This window comes from Drosophila gunungcola (genome assembly GCF_025200985.1).
Source record: "Drosophila gunungcola strain Sukarami chromosome 3L unlocalized genomic scaffold, Dgunungcola_SK_2 000003F, whole genome shotgun sequence".
Lineage (NCBI taxonomy): Eukaryota > Metazoa > Arthropoda > Insecta > Diptera > Drosophilidae > Drosophila > Drosophila gunungcola.
The window spans coordinates 1433464-1454622 of NW_026453179.1; the positions used below are offsets into that span (position 1 = coordinate 1433464).

The following is a 21159-nucleotide window of genomic DNA, read 5'->3' on the forward strand; positions in this document are numbered from 1 at the left end:
ATATTAGAGCCCCAAAAATACTAGTTCTTTTTTATCGAAATTAAAATCGAAAGCTTGAATCCAAAAATCAGACTCCTTTGCTTATTTAAAGCAATAAAAATACAGCCTATGTATGTTTTAGCCAATGCTATTATGACTTATTCGGTTTATTTAAAATGTTTGTGGGTAAAGCTCTTTCAATTTGAATATTAGATTGCCAGTTTTTTCCTCAGTGCAGAATAAGTCAACAGCGACACAACAGCCGGAAACATTTCGTATTAATAATCTTGATTTTTATTTACATTTAATAAACAAAGAGCTCGGAAATGGGGCGACCGCAAGTGTGGCGAATGTGTCACCAAATATCCACTTAGATGGCCGACTACAGGCACAGTGGTGTTATTAAATTTGCTGCCAGTTTATTATGTAATACGTGACAGCAGCCGACACACACACACACACACACACTCGCACACATGCTGACCAACCCGGTTTTTTTGCCCTTTTGCCCTTTTTTGTCTAGGGTGGCGTAACTTGATCCACCCAACCCAATTAAAGTCTCCTCTAGCCGATTGTTAGTTAAGTTTTGAGCTCCGAAACAAGGTGTTACATTTCAGCTATTAAAATTAAATTGGTTGCCATAACAAAGAAGGGCGGGATAGTTTCTGCCGCAGACACAATGCGGAAATATTGTGCACGCATTTGCCAAATTCACCGCTGCCCCGTTCTTTTTGCTGCGAAAGTTTGCAGGTGCTGGCTGGCTCGCAAACGTTGATTACGCTAAGCGATTTGGCCACGGTCATGGGGCTCATAGATTTCCTCCAGGCCAAATCCGCTTCCGCAATCAGTAAACTACACACACATCCTCCAGTTAACTGGCCGTGCTCGGTTTTTGGCCAACAGTAAATTTATGGCCAGCCCGGGCTAAAGTTTACTTTCCTACTTTATCGGGTTGCCGTTGCCTCGTTTTTTTGTGCTTTTTTCCTGCTGTTATTGCAGAATTAGACAGGCGGGCCAGGCAGCAAAGTGGAACTGGAACTGGAACTGCACAGATGGATGCCACACAGTTGGCTGACTCTGTCTGTCTTTCGGTCTCTCGGTCTATGTGTGTTATTGGTTAGACAGTTAGCCGCATAAACAAGGAGCCTCCACTACCAAAAATAGACAAAAAAAAAAGAACGACAGGCTAAAAATTTGTATCAAATGTAGTGGGCAATGTCGAGTGAATGTCGCAGGATGGGGCGTATCATTTTCCGGGTCTGTCATGCGTTCCGCACACTAATTCCAAGTTGTATGAAAATTCAGTCTGTGAGCTGCATAAATTTTGCGGTTTCTGTGGCGGCGATTGACCCTTAACAAAAATTCAAACCTGCCCTCTTAAAGTCCCCAGAGCCTAGTATTAATAGACATGAGGTCCTTTCCTCAGGTTGCCTGGATACGACATCGCGACCTGCACATCCTCACCGTGGGCACCTATACCTATACGACGGACCAGCGGTTCCAGACCTCCTACCATCGGGACATCGACGAGTGGACCCTGCAGATCAAGTGGGCCCAGCAGAGGGACGCCGGGGTGTACGAGTGCCAAATATCCACGCAGCCCGTGCGCAGCTACTCGGTCAACCTGAATATCGTGGGTGAGTAGCTACACTTGTTTTGATGATGTAACCCCTTCTTAATTTGCGAAAAATGGCTTAGCAGAAAAGTAGCCAAAAACCTGCATTCCAAGTCCATAAATTTTCTTCCAGGCTTAGTCTTGTGGCTTTAGTCTATGGTTTGATTTATTTTTAATTTGGGTTGTCTTGATTTTTAATATATATTTTCCCCATATAAATTTTTTAAAAGTGGTTTTGCAGAAAAGGGACTAAATACCTGCAGTACCAAGCCCATAACTTTTCTTATATTTATACGATATTGGAGTGTTATCCGTTACTTTTTTCGTTTTTTTTTTCTTAAACTGCAAAACAAAGACACACCCTACAAAGTAGAGTTTTTACTGTATGTTTAGACCAATTAAAAAATATTTTTAAAAGAGTATACAAAAACTTGTTTATGGATTACGTGTTTCCGGTTTAGCTCACTAAACGTAATATTTACGCGCAGAAACGAAAGAATTCAGAGCCTCTGTCATGGTTTCCTTTTTGTTTGGGAAATTTCGCATATTTTTCTGTATCGTTTTCGCATTTTCATGCCATTTTCAAGGGTGTAAATTATGCACACTTGGCAATCGTCGCAGCAGGATACAAAAGCGAGGCGCGACTTTGCCGGTAAATATGACAGAGGAATTTACCCAAATTCTTTCGGGCAGATTGATGGACTGACGTGAGCCGTGTCGCACACATAAACGGATATCGACAGCACACCCTTTTTATACTGGAATTAAGGTGTAGATAAATGGAAAACAGACTGTTAAACAAAAACAATTCGCAGACACATATTTGTACTAGAATAACATTCATTCTCTCTTTAATCATGGGGCCATAAAGCGTATTTTGGTTGAATTATTTTTATGGATTTTCTAAATCCACCAGACAGAGCCTCACCGGATAAGCGAGCCTGGAGTGGAAAAAAACAGAATACCAAATTTGAAATCGTGATTGGAAACACAATTCGATGGAACCAAACTTTAAGTTTTTTCCTAAAATAGTAGCCAATAAATCGCATTTGAATTATTCAGCAGGTGGACTTATGGCCACCTAATTATAATGGACGGTGAAATTTATTTTTGGTTTCATGCCCGCCTAAGTAATTTGCTTGATTAGTTTAGCGGGTTGCCTGTAATAATTAGTTAAACGATTTTCTATTTATATTTATATTTTGGTTTCATATATTATTTGTTTACTTTTTTTCTTTTTTTATATTTTTGGTTACCCCTCGCCGACGATTCGATGGGCAGATCTGATAGACGCCGAGACCAGCGACATGATGCAGCAGTATTATAGCGACGACGCCTTCTATATAGCCGAAAATCGGGTCTATCAGTCCGGCAACGATGAGTTTGCCGGGATGTTCGGACCCATACAGACAGTTGCGGGTTAGTAAAGTTGTCGCAGAGTCGGTGAATGGGTTTTGGCTGGACTGCCTAGACTCTGGCGCACACACTATTTGGCTGAGTGACAAGACTGCTCGCCGAATAGAGGAGCAATAAGGTGGCAGACGGAGATGAGAGGTCTGCTCGAGGGCTGCCATGCATGCACATTATTTTTTAATATTTTACAACATTTTTCGTGCCAGCTGCGAGCTGCGGTGGTGGTGCGGAGTCGGGTGTTTGCCGAGTCAAGTGCTGGGCGCCCGGGGCAAGCACTTTTCTGGCTCATGACGAACAAATTGCTTTCCAACAAGCTTTTACCCACTAACTTTGCCAGCTTGTTACGGTTACTGTTACTCCGTCTATTATTTTCTACCTATTCGAAATTTCTCGGTCTGTCTGCTCTAGTGTTGCCGCAATTGAGAGCCAGAAAATTGCTAAAATGGCAAGAAAAATGTTTGAAATGGCAATGAAATTGGGAAAAAATTTGTTTTTTTTACATAAAAATGTTTTTCAACAAATTATCAACTTTTTTTAACAATTGTGCGACTAGCGCAATAATTTATAACTTTTTAACTTGAACAGTAAGGATTAAACCAAAATAATCAGTATAAAAATAAATAAACAGTTTAGTCTTCTGTCCAAATCAACAATTTATAATAAACAGCGAGTCAAAATTCTTTTAAATTGGTTTTGATTGGTTTCTTATTCAATTTAAAATGTAGTTTAATATAGTTATTGAATCAATTACTATTCGCGCATAAAATAATAAAATCATAAATTGGGTACGTGATTAATGGGACTTAAATTAATATGAATTAAAAATGAATTCATTTTCTAAAGTTATTAACTTTTGGTTAACAACAACCAATTGATTTCCAGCTATAAGAGAATTCAACAGTTCAGCACTGGCCCAAGTGACTCGCACATTTAATTATACCCAAAGCCTTTGCAATATTTATTTGGCCGGAGATGCTGCGACTTAGTCATTCAGGGTCAGTGTTTTGCAAAGGTTGGGGTACTCATCACTTTGTCCGTGGGGACAGAGGCTGGCATTGAAAAGGCCCTCCTCGTAGAGACTTCCCTTCTCAGGAGGTCCTGAGCTGTAGTAGCAGACAAGGACGAAGTGTATGTTCCACAGATCGAAGTCCCGGCCAGCGGCACAACCCATGTAAGAGCTCTTATCGTTTATAATATTTCCGATCTCGCTTTCCGCATTCTCCGTGCTGATATCGTCCAAATCGAATAGCTCATCCATCCATTGTTCCGATAGAATTGTCATCTCGCGCACGTTTGACTGGCGAATCCGTGGTCTTGGATAGAAATCCTCGGCGTAGTTGAAATGGGGATCGGCGAAGTCATCGGTGGCCAGGCACAAGTCATCAGGAACTTCCCTTTGGCAACGTTTCAGGTGATATTCGGCCACCACCGACAGGTAATCGTCCCACACCAACTCGGGCATGTTTTGGGCAGGTGGCAGGTCTGCATACACGCTGCTGGCCACCTCCTGCCGATATTCGTTGTGGAGACCCAGTAAATACTGCCTAAAAAACTGCATATTTACCAGACTGTGGTAACGCAGACAGCTGTCATCGAACATCTTAAGAAAATTGGGTTTGAATAAAGGTACATGACCATGAAGTACTCACCCACCATGGTGTTATCACATCCTATATGCCTCTTGCCATGGCAGGACTTAACATCACAGAAGTCTATGCCCAGAATACTTCTGAGAAACAAAATCTGGCTTAGAAAAAAACTCAACTGCAGTCCTTCCATTTCTGTTGAGTACTAACTAAGCTGCCAAGTGAATTGTTAAGTGTAATGGGAGTGTAAAAAACTGCACTGGCCAAATTGCCAAATGGTATACAAATTGAACACAAAAATTATTACAAATTTTCAGCTCATAACAAGTAACACAGCAAAGCAAACTATGACTAACTTGACATTTGCTTTAGTGTAGGAAAAAGCCAATGCTTGGTGTTGGATAATGAAAAGTTAAATTAGCTAATACTTATTTCGGTTAACAAGTTTTCTTTTTTAATTTAAGCTTTTGTATTTCTAATTCTTAAGACCTTTTTAATAAAGCAGTATTTGTCCCCCTAACAACAAGCCCCGAAAACTTCATGGAATCTTATTTAAAATATTAAGTTGTTGTATCCCTACCAGAGCAGCACAAAATTAAGCTGTTGTCCGTCCTAAAATCACACTCGACTTTGTGCAGCCTTGTCCTTTTCAAACTTTCCGTTCTCTGGCCGCCTGACGGGCGGTAATCGATTATTTAACGTGCTGACTTTGACTGGCACGGCAGCAGCTTCAGCTGCGAACTATGGAAATTGGCAACGAAAGCCAAGCTGGACCGGATTGGCCTGGTCAGGAAGGTGGGAACGTGGCAATGTGGAAATGTGGGAGAGAATGTGGGAGTGCAGGGTGTAGTCAAGGGAGGTCACATGTCACTGGTTGCAGGCGATGTGCTGGAAATTGGGAAAACAAACCATTTTCGGAATTTCACAACTCGTCAGAGACGAGAGCTGTGAACGTTTGCTGATTAGGCCACGTAACGCAGTGATTAGCAGAGAGCTTGGGAATTTTTGCGATTTATAAAGATAATGTTGCACGGGTTGGGTAATGGTTGCTTTAATATTTTTCCCCCTTTTTTCCGTTCGCAGTGCCCACGGCCACCATTCTTGGAGGACCGGATCTGTATGTGGACAAGGGCAGCACCATAAATCTAACTTGCATCATCAAGTTCAGCCCGGAGCCGCCGACCCATATCTTCTGGTATCATCAGGACAAGGTAAATATCTGTTGAAATCAATTTACAGGGGCGACAGTGAGCCAAAACCCAATTTAAGGTTTTTCCTTTTTGGTGCCAAATTATCCTGCAATAATTGAGTTTGTGAGCAGTAAAAAGCGCAAGAGGGGCGGCGCCACGCCCAGCCAATTGCTGCAGGATAAACGTTTTAAACTTTTATGAGCTCTTTGCTGGCGCCTTTCCAGTGAAATTGAGTGTGTGGGAGTGTGAGTTTGTTCGCGTTTGCTCGCGTTTGTTTACGCGTCGTATACGCAACGTATTTAATTTTGGCTTTTATGATTATGAGAAAACATGCTTTTGCATTTAGCTTAGCACTCACCAGCACTTGGCTTTTTCAACAGGGGGAAAATCGCTTTTAATATGACAACCCAACCACCTCCATCGCTTTTTCCCTGCAGGTTCTCAGCGAGGAGAATTCGGGCGGTCGGCTGAAATTCAAGACCATCAAGTCGGAGGAGACCAAATCCATTTTGCTCATCTACGATGCGGATCTCCTGCACTCTGGCAAATACTCGTGTTATCCTTCGAACACGGAGATAGCCAGCATACGCGTCCACGTCCTTCAAGGTAAGTTTTGGGTGCTTCTCCTCCGAGTTTTCTTTTCGGGCGCTGCCAGGCTCCCTCTTTAAGGCCTTAATTGGATGCTCGAGTTTGATAATGTGGATTATACATTCATGCATCTGCTTGACCTCGATTTGTATGCATTAAACTTGCATCTCGTTCCGTCTTTGTTGGGCCAACTTTTGCGCAATTTATGAACTGGCCAGCACAACAGAAGTACACTCCAAGAAATGTGCATCTCGAGAGATTTTCGGAAAGCTAATTCTTTTAACTTACGTTATTTGGAAGCCACTGGCTCTTAATTGAGGCAAACAACTCAAAGATTTTCGAATTTTCCGGTATTTTTTTTTTAATTTGTTTTAATAAAATAAAAGTTTATGAATTTTTTTTCAAGAAGACATTCATTTCAAAAACTTTGTAGCTCAGCAAGTTTTAAGCTTAAGTTCAATATTGATTCTTTTTTTAAGCAAAGTTAGTAATTAATTATGTGAAATATTTTTTTTTTTTTAACGTTCGCTTGCATAAGTTTTTGTAAAGAATAAAACGTTTTTTTGATTACTTAAAATTGAATGAAAGCAGAACGTATTACAGTTTAAAAATGACTTGAATTTAATCTTAACATAATATAAATACACAAAAGTGATTCAGGTTAATTAGATAACAAAATGAATGTAATTTTTTGTAGAACACTTTGTATTTTGTCCCTGTCGGCGCTACAAATCTCCCTGAGCTTCCTTTTTTGGGCCACTTTATATATAAATGTAGGACCTTTTTGTGACGCAGACAAACTACAAATTGTTACTCATTCAGCGCAAATCTTGTGCCATCTCTCCGCGACACGAGACGACACGACACGACCCTAACCATTTTCCATTTTCCTTTACCGTTTTCCATTTCCCGGACAGGCGAGCGACCCGAGGCGATGCAAACGAACGCGGCGCCGGCGGCAGTGGCCCTGGCCTGTTGGTCCTGTCACTTTGGAGAGGCCACGCAGGCGGTCAGGGTAATTAGCACAATGGTGGCGGCACTTGTATTGTTGGAGGCCTGCTCCTCGTTGCTGCTTCAAAGAGGCGGTGGCGGTGGCGGAGGCGGAGGAGGAGGAGGACCCACTCGAATCAGGAGCGAGCGACAGGAGAGGCCCAGAAGCTACGTAGGTAACCCTAAGGAACCCTCGACGACGTCCGAGGAGCGAGTCAATAATGGCAGCCACAATGCACGGTGATAAATTAATGTCGCCCCGTTGGAATTCCACCGCCAATGCAGCATCAGCCCCCAAATGCAGCAGAAATGATTTATAGGCGAACTTACGGGAGCAGCAGCATCTGAGGTCCTTCCGCCCGAGCTGCATGTAATACCTTTCCAAAAAAAAAAAAAATTAACCCAACTAATTATGCTAATGATGGAAGACGCCGTGCTGATGGCGCTGCTCCTCCTCCTTCGTAAGTTGTAAGTAAGTGTGTTTCTAATTAAGTGGGCTGGGGATTAGTTAGTTAGGCGGAAATCAGAGCCATGTACATAAACTTCTCACGTAAATTGCCAGCACACTAGCGAACTTAGCTAAATGGAAAGCATTTCGAACGAATCATCAAATTAGAGAACTATACTCAAGTGGTTTGCTTATAGAGCAGAAATATTAAAGTAAATAAAATGGAAAGCAGGGGGGTTTTTGGCAAGCAGCAGAAATTTAAAAACAAATATTAAGGTGTTCTCTAAAATAATTGGATTTAAATACCTAAGGTAAAGTGTAATTCGTTTTATAAAAAATAAGAAAATAAATTTAATTTGTATATATGTAGAACTCAGTCACCCTAAGATTTGATTTTAAATATCTACTGATTTCCGAAAGACCCCTGACTAGAAACGTAAGAATATACAAAAGTAGCAAAAGTTTACTCAGATTGTTGTAAATATTAAAGGGATTCGTTCTTAATTTGTGTGTGTTTTGTCCTTGGGTTACCCTGTATAGTCTAGCGTTTAAGCATTGTAAATATTTAGACATACAAAGTAGCTAACTGTTTCGACACGAACTTCTCCAAAGGTTCCTAAGCCAACAAAATTTTTGAACACAATTTACATGTCCACTTCTCCCTCAATAATCTATGGTAACTCGGAGAATGCATGAAAAATTCCTGCCAAAAACACGCCTCTGTTCGAAGTGCGACTTTCCGGGCTAAACAATTTATTAAGAAGAATTCTCCAAGTCTTGTGGGCAGTTCCTGTTCCCATTTACTAGCTCCTGGCAATGGGTTCATTGCTCTCCCCTAGCCCAGTGAAATTTAGAGCTCCCATTTCAGCATTTCCGGTTGCATTTTTACGCCCCTTACTGCCCCTCCGGAAAATAGAAAAAAGGAAGACAGAACTGGCAAGTCACTTTTCACTCTTGTCAACAAAATATTTGCATTTCCATTTGCCGAGGCGCTCGCAGTCGAATGGGTTCAGGCTGGTCTTGTCTTGAGGAACTTTGTCCTGCAACGCGAGCCGAGGCTACTTCGTCCTGTGCCACATTTAAAAATGTATGGCCACTGGCAGGGACATTGGGAAGCCATGGCCTGTAAGGAGCTGAGTTTAACTGATCAAAATTGTAAATAAACCTGCATATATACCATATGAATAAACTATAAACTGTAATCAAGTATTTGCGTGGTAGTCATACATTACATATAAAACACACACATAAGAATGCACACTGACATCGCGAATCGGTCATATATAAATGTACGGATTTATAAACGTATCGATATTTAAAATGTAAACCCAACGCATGCAAAATTAGTCGCGACATGTAAATGAATGTTTAATGGGTAAATTAATGTTGCCAGATGAGGGACAGAAAAAAACCATGAATATAATTGCAATTAAGCAAATAAAATAATATATGTTATAAGCATAATAAGGAGAAAAATAGCGAGTATTATAACTGGAGACGAGAAGCAGAAAACGAAAGCAAAAACAAAAACAAACTCTGTTGACTTTTGTTGCAAACAAAAAGCAACGCATTATTCAGATTATGGAAATTGTTTTTAATTTTTAAGCGACGTAGCCACGTAAATATGGAAATCGGTATGAAAAATTTCAATAAAGTTTTTTTTAGTTACTACCATCCAATGATAAATATGTATTACAAAAGCTCGACTTTTCTTTGATTTTTGGCTTGGGGGCCCGTCGCCACATGCTGAGTCGAATCCTGGTAAGATTTATGCAAATATTTTCCGTTGCCATTCATGCATTTAGCCTTAGCCTGGGAATTTTAATGGGCCACACGCACAAGACCACAGACAATGGAATTGCGGAGGTGGCCCCACGGGGGACTGCAAGTTTTTCCTCTGTTTTCGGGGGCGGCATTTTCACATTTTCCATTTTTCAGCCTAATAAAGCCGCAATGCGAAAGGCAGGAAAACTGAAGGCAAGAAGAATGGGCATTAAGTGCCTGGCTGGCAGCTGTCCCTACGAGTCCTACGAATCCTACGAATCCAACGACTAGCAGTGGGCCATGTGTGGCAGGACTCTGTTTGCGCTTTGGTAAGACATCAAAAGCCGTTAGCATAAAAGTTTATTATATGACAAGTAAGTATGTATCTGCCTGTGTCCTGGCCCGTAATAGCATGCCAAAAAGTTTAATAGCGCACATCGCGTCAACCCAGTACAGTACGCCTTCCTTGCCCGCTTTTCCTCCGAATCCATTGAGTGGAAAGCGTAAGGAGCGAATAAGGCGCATAAGGCTCATGAAGCGGAAAGTTCCCCCGCCTCGGCCGGAAAGAAAGTATTACCCGAGATGATGACGACGATGATTGGGATGCTCTGGTTTCGGAAACACAGCCGCGTATGCAAGATGGATGGACTGCACGAGTCGATAAATCGCTGGATCTGCACAGGAAGCTTTACATTTCTTTGCGGGTATAAAAAATGCAATATCCGAAAACAATATTATATATATAATTTATAAATCGATATATTTATAGAACCATTTTAAAGCAGAGACTTCAAATTTAAATTCCCAGATAATAGATAAGGGTAAAATAATTATTAGTTAGTTAGTTAAGTATTATGTAAAAAATAATATTAAAAAGAAAGTTTGAAAATATCAAACAATTTAAAGTCTTAATTTATATAAAAAAAATTTAAATAAATTTTTATGTAGCCAAATTTTTCTTAAAAAAAAAAAAATTGGCTATATAAAAATTTATTTAAATATATTAAATTTATTTATTTAATGTAAATATTTGAATTAAACTAGATTTAATGTCTGAAGGGCTCTAAAGTAATATTAATAAAATAGTAAATAATAATAATTAGACTTATTTATTTGTAGAAATTTGTTAAATTCACATAAACTAAAAATATTTCAATTAAACTAAATTAAAAATATTATTTAAAACTCTTTTTCGTTCGGTTTTTTATTCTAAGAGCTTACCCGTTGTCTTTGTTCATAGTACGGTATAATAGATTCCCCATTTTAGCTTAAATCCTATATAAATCCATTTATATTCAGCCGTCTCCTGACAATCATTCTCTGCAAAATATGCTCCCCAAAAAAGGCGCCAACGCAATTGTCGGATATTACCTTTAATTGCGCATTGCTCGGGCCACAGATGTCGACTGGGGTGCAGATGAAAGCCGGAATGCCCCGGGAATGTGGCACACAGTTGGGTCCGAGCACAGGCAATCGACAAAAGGGAAAATAAATTATCATCATTGTGACATTTTCATTTGTCAACGTAATTTTCCCTGTGTCGCATTCCTGGGCTGCCTAAAAGGACAGTGCCACAGGATCAACATTAACGTTTTGAAAAAAGTCTGGCAATTTGGCCAGGAATTTTACTTCACTTTGACTGGCGAAAAAATATAAGCGAAAGCAAACAGGACACGTTTGCCTTTTATGTGTTGCCTCCTGTGGAGGCCCCTTATATTGCCGCGTACATTTTTAATGCGAAAGTATGATTTGATTTTATTTGGCTCAGCCACACATTTGTTTCGCCTGCATCAGAAGTTGCAATTTAAATTCGCTTATTGAACATAAATCAAACGTCTATGGCTTCAAGAGCACACACACATAGTCGTGTGTTTGTGTATTTGCGTAAATCCAGTACATAATTTATTGACATGACTGTGAATTCTGGCAGGACCAAAGCCCTGTCAGGAACTGCCGCACTTTGTCCTCGAGCTGCCAACTGGAATATTGTACATTATTTTACTGATCCCCTCGACCATTCAGCGTGCTTGTGGCACTGTCAAAGCGAATGCCAGTGGCCAATTTGAATTGAAGCAAAATGACGAGATAAATGCATTCCTCTGCCGGTTTTCCCATTGACTTTCAACGATTTAAGCTGCTTTGTCTTGGCGAAGTAACCAACTTTTATTTTGGGAAAACAAACAATTCATTTCACCCCTCATTAGTGCTTACATACAGCGTTATTATTAAGTGTAATTACTTCCACATTCCCTTAATATTCCGCATTTAAAAATAAAACAATGAAGAAAAACGGAAGCCAAATTTGTTGGCTATATTATTTACACATGTAATGAAATTTCTGTGGTTATTCGCCAGGGAAAACAAAGAGTTCATGGGGGGCGTTTCCCTTGGCAATTATTTGGCGCCAGCTTTTCAACCAAATTTCTCATTTTTCTGCTTTAAAAATAACAAATTAATTATATTTCACGCCGCGTTGTCGACAGCAACCTAAAAAAAAGAAAAAAAATAAATCATTGCCCTGGCTCATAATTAAATTTTGCATTTGTGCGTAAGGTGTGGAAAATAGGGGTATGTGGGCTCATATTGCGTATACACATGGATGTGCGGTTTTATACGGGGGAAGTAATACGGCTTTGATTAGGAAATCGGTTTAAATGGTTTAGCCATTGCTAACTGTTTGTTTTGATGCTCTGCTTTTTGTTTGGCTGGAATTTCGTTTTTTAAATTGTCTGTGTGTTCATGTGGCTTTGGTTTTGGTTTTGGGGTGTGTGTTTGTGTGTGTGTGAGCCAGTTTTAGCCGAGAATTGCTTTTTGAATATGTGCGACATTGTTGCCGTTGTCTCCATAAATGAATATCCGAGCTGTGCTGAATTTGTTGCTCACTCTATGCCCACTTTGGTTTGTCATTTTTGCGGTCAACACTCCCACTCTCACGAGCGCTTGAAAAAGCCGTCCGGAAAACGCCCTCCTAATGCAATTTGTCATTTTCAATTTTTGTTTCTTTGGCTCTCTGGCTTTTGTCTCAAATGGAATTTTTGGCATTTCGTTCACATAAATTAGGCCTGACCGTCTGTCCTGCCGTCTTTGCTTGTTTATTCTCTTGCTATTGCCAGTGCTGCACTCAAAAATTGCTGTATAAATAATTATTTTTTCCATTTCGCTTGGACGCAAATTGTTTACTTTTCGCATATTTCACAAACTCGTTTGCTGTTGGCAATTACATTAGGAGTAGCTGTGACTGCAAATTAAAGGGGCATTCTCTCTTGGCGTCACGGTTACACGAGCGTTGGCATAATCGTTAATCCGTATGGGCATCTGATTTGGGCTCTGCCACAAGCTAACTCGATTTGCTGGCAACTGTCGTTCCTGGTCAATTTAAGTTGGGATCAAATGCAATTATCCATCTGCACTATGTTTGGATTGCCGCATGTGAGTGCCGTATTATACGGGTGGCTTGGTGGAGTTACCAAGTCGGTTTGACTTGGATAAAAGTGGACTAGATTTATTTCAAGACTCCAATAAAAATATGGGCTCAGACCAGTATATTTCAACAATCCCTTTAAACAGAAAGCAAATATCCAGTACATACATATTTTTAAAAAATGATACGAACAAAACAAGTGACAAATTAATAGTAACTTTGTAAAAAAATGCTTTCTTGGAAAATTAATAATTTAGTTTTTTAGTTAGTGTTTTAGTATTTTTGTCAACAACAATTTATGTTTAATTCAAGGGCTTATATAAACGTCCCGTACCTTACTTTACTTACTTGTTTACTTACTTTACTTTACTTATTTGTTTATGTCTATTGACATTTTAGCTTTTGAACCAAAATTTTAAAATAAATAATACGATTAATTTTTGTTAATTTTTATATATCTTATAAGATTATAAGAATGTGCATAATATATTAAGAAAAGGCATAATAAGGGACAAATAACAGAGATTTTAAATTCATTTTGGTACATACAACAATATAACCTGGCCAGAAACTGCTCATCTTGTCGTTATCCTTTCGACGTAGTTCGAGTTATGGACTGTGAGGCCGGATGAAAAGACTCTGGCCCTGGTGTGCATTTAATTCCATTTAAGCCGGTCCTTTTCCGAGCGGACAGTGTCCAATTGCCGGGCACTTAACTGAAATACAATTTTTATGGCCACGCGAGCAGGAATGGAGGAGTGCGGAAAGTGGAATCCTGGTTGATGATGGCCTCACTCCTTTTGTCACTTTTATAGCATACTTTTGCGACTTTCGCACATCCCTGTGACTGCATAATTTTGCTGTGCGGCACGCCGCCATATTCTCATCTTTCGTTTGTATTTTGCATGATTTACTCTGATTTCAGAGCCCGTCCCGTTCGCTCCATTCAGACTGCTTTTGGAGTTTTATCACACACTTGACCCATAAATCAAACATGTGTAAATGTTTTCACTTTATATGCGCACTCATACATGCACATCAAATACTTTGGCCGCCGTCGCTCTATTCTGTCTATTTTGCCCGGACTGACGGAGTGGGGCAAGGTCCTTCGTCCTGGCAGCTCGTCCTCCGGTTCGTGCCAGTAAACGAAGTAGAGAAGCGTGTAAAATATGCCGCAAATAGCTGGCTTCTTGTTATTCCCAATCCTGCTTTATTTATATATGTGTTCGTCCTTCGCTTCTCCTGGCGGCCTGTTCCCCAGGGTTTGGTGTCAATCCCTTTTGATGGGCCACTGACATTTTCGGCGGCTTGTCATTCCGTTTTTGTTCGAATTTTTATTGGCTTAGTGGGCATAAAGTTGAATGAGTTTCGGGCATAAATTTCGCATACACATATATCGCTTTTTTTGGGCTTTAATAAATGGCCGAAAAATGCCAAAGCGAGCCGCTAATTGTGTCACAAGAAAAAGCCACCAATACATTTTAGGCAAATTGTATTTTCAACAGGCAGCCTTTGGGGGCCAAACTCGATTTGTTTTGACATTTCAATTTAAACTCTTTGCAATCGCCTCTAATGACGATTTATCAATTTATCGCTGAACTCTATTAAATAAGCATGGTTAGGTTTGCCACATTCTCGCTTATGCATAGAATAAATTCTGGCTGGCCGTAATTTGTTTGGCTGGCATGTATAGCAGTAGCTGAAACTTTGTGACCCAGGAAGTTGACCCTGAATCCGAGTCGCTCTCCGCTGTCCAAGGATCCGTGCTGATGTCCTGCCGTACGACAACCATCTGCAACATCACGTTTGTGTCATAGTCATTATAACGCAGTGCTAGGGCCACTAAAAGTTATGTGTGCCACTCTCCGCAGGAGATGACCTTCTTCCAGCTGCAGACTTGCAAAATGCAGAACAAGCGGAGTCGAGTTCTGGTCGGGAACTTTTTCCATTTTACGCTTGACAGCCTTTTAAAATGTAATTTTTGCCTAATTAGCAACAAACAAGGAGACAAAGTCTTCGACTCTTTAATTTAGCCTTCGCTTCTCTGAAACACTGCTTGTGCAATGAAAGAAATTTTAAGAGATTTAAAGAAGACTTTTATTTTTCTCTCGAAATGTAAAACATTTGAAAAGCAAACTAACAGAAATTAAATTATTATTAAAATCATAAAATCAAATCGAAACTGACACTTATTAGACTTGATATGAACCAATGTTGATTAGTACCGAGCCGAAAATTGTCTATGGTTTTTGCCGTGCTCTCGAGTTGACGGCCCTTTTGGCCCTGATCTGTCAAGGCTTTGGCGGCTTTGTCTCGGCGCACGGTTGGCTCAGCGAAATCTAATTTGCGCCTTAGCAGCTGCTCGGAGTACGACAGATGACCTTGGAGCCGTGTATCCCGTTCCGGCCTTAAACAGATTCCACGACCCACCGACAGACAGCCCTGTGGGGGAATTAAAGCCATTTTGGCTGATGGATTGCAGGGGTCTCGGCTTACTTTCACTCCACCACCCCCGGCCATATTTGCTTTCATCATCCTTTCTGCCGGCGTTTCACAATAATAAACAACAGCGAAATAGAAATGAGTATTTCACATTCGCACGTAAACAACGCATTGAGTGGCCAAAAAATGGGGTGGAAGTGGCTAATCCACATTCGACTTGCCAAGGCATGTGCAGATAAATAGGGTGGACTTGGATGAGGTAATGTTGATTCAAGTTTAGTTCCTCTCACCTTAACGTTGGCTTTTAGTAAGTCTTATTTGCTCAAATATATATCAATATTTATATATTTTAATATATATTTATTTGTTTTAATTTATCAATACTTATATATTTTAATATATATTTATTTGTTTTAATTTATCAGAAGTCTAAGTAAAGTCAAAAAGATTCAAGGTTTAACTGGCTTCCCATTTAGCAATCTTTAAGAAAACAGTGGTTTTAAATTTAAAGCGATTTTTTAATTTCATCCAAATTTATAGTCAATGTCATGTTAACAAAAAACCTAATACTAATTTTCTTTTTGACACATTTTCATCTCGCAATACAAAAAAGTTGAAAAAAATAATGTGTGCATATAGCTATTAGGCAAATGACACGCGTTTTGGCTTTGATAAGTTCAATTTTAATGGCAGGAAATTCATATAGCATTCACATTTTCCCTTGGTTTTTCTGCATTCCTACAAAAGATTTATCAATATTAGCAGAAAATCCGTAGGTATTTTAATTTAATTGCTCGGAGTAGAAGATGTTCAAAGGCAATAGTGCAAGTGAGTGAATCTTTTATTGGTCATTAAAATCTTGATCCTTTTTATTTTGTTCCTTTTGTTTTCAAATGCCTACAAAGGTCCACCCAGATGGGAAACTCTCCCAATTTTCACTTTTCACCAGCCTCTTCCCGCTTTCTTCGCACCCGGGCCACCTTAATCCGGTCGCCCGGCTAATAAAAGTAAACATTTCTTTCCGCGTGACTAAATACCTTTCACTTGCTGTCGCTGTTTCTGTCGCTTATACCGGCCACGCCCCTCGTCCCGAGAACCGCCCACCACCCACCGCCCATCACTTGACTCGCCGCTTGGCCCCTTTTATTAATCGCGTGTCGAGGCGCGTCATGCGTCGGCCATATGAAATAGAATTTTGCAGCTTTCTTCGCCTTTGTTATGGTTGGATGGCAGTTGGGTGGCTGCTGCCGAGCTAATTAAAAATTATAATTAATTGCATTTGTTGGGCGCACAAGTCACTCGCATGTGCGTATGTGTATGGGTATGTGTGTATAAGTGTGTGTGTGTGCTTTTCGAGGGTGTGCCCAGCATATCTTAGGAAATTCATCTAAGTTCGCGCTGCCTGTTTGTCCTGGAGTCCTGGCGTCCTGGCAGACGCATTAAGCTTATTAAATTCGCTTAGACCAATCCTGAAAGGCGGGATGTGTGTGTCTGCATTAAGTTATTAAACGGGAAAGGTAACAAAATGTTATTTGACTCTGTAAGCCAAGATGTTAAGCGGCGATTAGTTGGTGTCCTTGTTATGCTAACTGCTTATTAAAAAATATAATTACACGGCCCTGATATATGCACTCGTAATATCCAGGCATCCAGTTCCCGGCCTGAATTGGCCCACTCATAAATTTCCGCAAACATAATTTGAGGTTGTCGCTGCAGCATAACTCATTTTACCTGCCATTCGGAGGTTGGGGACGTAATTAATCGGATATAGCGACAACCGTATTAATGAGTGAGAGGGGATTATGCGAAGCGGGAATACGCTTGGTTCTGAAGGGTTCTGCCCGAAAATCTGAGAGCATGTTTAATTGCATTTACTAGCTGCTGCCACAGCAGCTCTTAACCCAAATTGCAAACTAAAAATTGAAAGGATTTAGGAGCCTTAATACTCTTGAATAATTAAATGTCCTCGAATCTACACTATACACTCGCCTTAATGTGTTCTGTCAGCATTTAAATAAAATGCAACATAACTGCAGAAAAACAGGCCGTTGCTCAATGATTTATGCCTGCTGAAGTTTGCTGATCAATGGCAATAATAAATTAAATTACTTTAATTGCACATTACCCGGACTACAGAGAGAGTGTGAGGGCCCTTAATGAAAGCTTTGGGCCACTTGAAGAGCGCCCGTATGGGCCATTAAATATACGAGTCACCATTTACAATGGCAATGCAAATCGAGCTGCGACAGATGCCAATGACAGTTGCCACTTTTCCACTTTTGCACCTCCCCACCTGCTCAACTCCCATCAGATGTTGACTTAAATATTTCATTCACCTTTGCCACGGCAACCGCGAATCAATTAATTCATTACGACTGCTGGAAAAACTGCTGACAAAGGCCCCGTCATTATCGTTCTCATCATCGGAAAACTACATCATCGCAAGAGGAGCAAAACTGCTAACCAAGTTATTTTCCTTGCCTTTCGTGTTAATTATTTCCGCTGGGCTCGTTCGCTTTTATTTATTGTATTGCGCACGAAGATTTCTCCTTTTTCGCAGGAAAGTTGGAGTGGTGAATGCCATAAATAATGCAGATACTCTTGTCCGAATTTGACGTAAACTGTGTTTAATTAAAATTTACAACTCGATGTCAGAAATTATTCGGTGAAAGGGAAATATTCCCCGTATTTTGTTTCCATTAAAAGTAAGCCCTTGTCTAGCTTTAATGTACGGAAAAGGTTTTTATTGGAGGTAAGAGTACATGTAAAACATATTTGTAAGTACCTTCGATTTCCTTGAAAAGTTCCCTCACATGAACTTACTTTCAAGGAGATACACCTGCTGCTTCACTCCAAAATTTTTTAGTTCCTTGTCATCGTGCCGCAATGTCGCATAAATAAGTAAACAAATGAAAGAACATTAAATGAAAATTCGGAGAAAATCAATTCAACAGACTGACAACAGTCTTTGTATATTATTAAAATTTTCGACTGCTTTCCGACCCGTGAATAAATCATGAGCAGCTGTTGCTGCTGGCTGATTGATTTGCTTGCAATTTACATTTGGCCAAAGCAGGATTTGCCTGCCCTCATTACGGGCATGGAAGAGAAAACAAAGAAATTATCAAAAAATTGATTGGAAATGTGCCTTAGCCATTTGGCAACTAATTGATGTTGATCGACAGTTGCCATTTATACAGAAATCTGAACAACATTTATACGTTTCTGTCAATGGCCTTGCCTCGAGCTGCTCCGCCTTGGCAATCATTTATTCATTCATTAATTTGTGTTTGTTTTATGTTAATTTATTTATTACACTTTGCCCGTTTGCCTCCCCATCCACCATCTTCTCTTCACCCACCTGCTTACATCAAATTAAAGGTGAGCCAATTACGAATGCCGGAGACTCCGTTCGAGCCGTCCATGTGCGCATAAATAAGCTCTTTCGATGTGGCAGGGGAATTATGGCCCGATGTTTTGGTGTGTGGCACCTAACAAGTTGCTTTTTGATTGGCGCACGCATTAACTGAATTTTTACTTACTGTTAATTTGCTTAATTATGGCAGCAACAAGGCCCGGCACAGATGTTCGGCATACGCAAGTTATGAAATTTAAGACTGAAACTTATCACTTTAGCATTTCTGTCTCTGAAATGGTGCTATTGTGCCGCTCATTGTATTGTATTTTAATTAAAGCACGTAGTGGCCGATGGAAGGGGGTGCATTCGGCAATTAAAGCCAAATAATGGCAGCCAGCAGTGCATATAAAAAATGGAAATGAATGGCAAAGGACCAGCTAACAAGGCGACAACGCCGCCTTCATTGCGTATACGCAGTGGTGGCCCATTACATAACGCTTTTCTTCGCCTGGCCCCTCCAAAAAAAAACACCCTCTCCCTGCAGACAGCCTTGTTTTCTGTTTTTTGTGCACGACTGGACACGCGTAAAGGTCGTGATAAAAGAAAACAGAAGTTTTCGCTATTCCGCACAGAAGGGCCTGGGGCAAAAAAGAGAATCCAAGTTGAAAGCCAAAAAATTGCACTTCTGTTAACATTTTTAAAGTTCATATTCGGAAAGCTATTGTAAAGTACATATAAGTATTGTCAATCTATATTAAATATTGTTTTATCTCTAAAAGTGTTTTTAAAGTAGCCAAGAATCGATTAAAGTATATATTTTATAACTCTAGTGATATCGGAATTACAATAACTAGATATATAATTTACCATAACTATACTAATACAAATTTACATACAATATTAAATTTCTCCACCTTAATAACCTAACAAATTATTTCACAACTTCCATAATCCCTAAGTCTCACGGAATTTCCAAGGACATCTGATGCTGGCACTATAAGTTTTCGGGGCTTAACATTCCGATTGCTTAAAACTTCATCCAAAACCTGGTGGTATTTAAGTTAATACCCATTTGCAGCGTTGTTTAATTATGCCAATTTATGCAAACAATCAGTGCGCAATAGGCAGACAAGTGCCAAAAGCAGCAGCACCGATGGAATGTGGCAACACAACGAACAGGGGGAGTGCCTTGGGGCCAAAATGGGCTCAGATAACACGTAAATAAAGACGCACATACACAGATATACACAGAAAGAGCGACACATGCAGAACAATTGACTTGAGCTAACAAAAAGATACAAGATACAGCGCAGACACACACAAAAGACACAATTCCAGGCCATTGTTTTACAACTGCCAACAAAAGCAGCAAATTTAACTTCTTTCCCATGTGTGTGTATGCCGCACTGTTTGTGTGTTAAGTGACTTGTTTTACAATGCCAATGATAACACACACACACAACAACGCTATGGCACCCCCAACCCATAAAGTTGCACATTCGGATACAGACACAAACATCTTGATAAGCCCGCTATCTGCGGCTTGTCTGACATTTTGTAATTGAAATTCTGCTGCAGCCTACTGCTCAGCGTTGCACCCATTACGCATACGCCACGTTGGGCACTTAAAGGAATTAAACTATTTGCCTGGCCCCCACCCAATCCGACCGCTTTGAGCGGGAGGTGGAAAAATACGAAACGTCATTTTATAAATTAAAAAAAAATATGTGTGTACGTTGAAGCATGACATTGGCTTCGTTACACTGACCAAGAAAAACCCATATGCTTGGGATACAAAAATTCTTTCTTGTTTTTTTAATAAATGGTATTGTCGAGCGTTGCCTCAGAAATCACTAGGGTTTTGAAACAATTTATGAAGGTGGCTAAAAGTAGGGAATAAACAATTTACAGTACATTTTTAAGCATAAAATTCTACATATTCATTTCGAAAGACGAGGTTCATATTCAATAAAATGTATTGCATACCCCTATAATTTGTTAAAAAATCCTTTTGATTTTTGTTATCTTAACCTTTACTTTTTTCTTTAAATTGTGCAATCATTTATGCTTTCACTTCAACTAAACATAAACCTTTGAATAAAAATTAAAGAAATATAAGACTAGTCCACGGTAAATAAATAACTTTTACAGAAGTACATGAAAATACAAATTTTAATATAAATTATTTTGTATGTTTTGCTTGGTAAAACAAATTATATTTGCCATTTTTTTAGCTTAGCTCTCATCATGTTTAAAAAAAAGGGCCAAAGAAATCCAATTAAAATTTCAGTTTCAAATTTCTGACTTGCAAAGGAGCAAATCCAGAGTTCTTTTTTAGTATTTTTGCGATTTGAATCCTTGTTGC

General features: G+C 39.7%; 2 protein-coding genes across 9 annotated transcripts in view; one reads left to right on the plus strand and one right to left on the minus strand.

Annotated features, from left to right (window-relative positions):
* LOC128258501 (zwei Ig domain protein zig-8) overlaps positions 1–9511 on the plus strand; it is a 41922-nt gene extending 32411 nt beyond the window's left edge. For 6 of the 7 annotated variants that reach the window (XM_052990134.1, XM_052990135.1, XM_052990138.1 and 3 more), the window contains exons 4-8: positions 1406–1616; positions 2876–3013; positions 5677–5804; positions 6221–6389; positions 7289–9511. In XM_052990134.1, the coding sequence (XP_052846094.1) occupies positions 1406–1616; positions 2876–3013; positions 5677–5804; positions 6221–6389; positions 7289–7605 (963 nt within the window). In that variant the 3' untranslated portion in view covers positions 7606–9511. The remainder of the gene's footprint in view (positions 1–1405; positions 1617–2875; positions 3014–5676; positions 5805–6220; positions 6390–7288) is intronic. The other variant, XM_052990140.1, reaches the window with a different exon arrangement.
* On the minus strand, positions 3838–5420 carry LOC128258504 (scoloptoxin SSD976). 2 transcript variants are annotated; one of them, XM_052990143.1, is made up of 2 exons: positions 4657–4737; positions 3838–4607 (listed from the first exon to the last, which is right to left on the minus strand). In XM_052990143.1, the coding sequence occupies exon 2, from the start codon at positions 4605–4607 to the stop codon at positions 3990–3992; it is 618 nt and encodes a 205-aa protein (XP_052846103.1). In that variant the 5' UTR covers positions 4657–4737; the 3' UTR covers positions 3838–3989. The 2 variants fall into 2 exon arrangements, with proteins under 2 accessions (XP_052846103.1, XP_052846102.1); XM_052990142.1 differs by having other exon boundaries at positions 3842–4607; positions 4661–5420.
* Positions 9512–21159: the final 11648 nt, after the last annotated feature.

Coding starts and splice junctions, on each gene's coding strand:
- LOC128258504 (XM_052990142.1), bottom strand. CDS start 4,786: ATGGAAGGACTGCAGTTGAGTTTTTTTCTAAGCCAGATTTTGTTTCTC. Junction 4,608..4,660: donor TAGGATGTGATAACACCATG/GTGGGTGAGTAC, acceptor AATTTTCTTAAG/ATGTTCGATGACAGCTGTCT.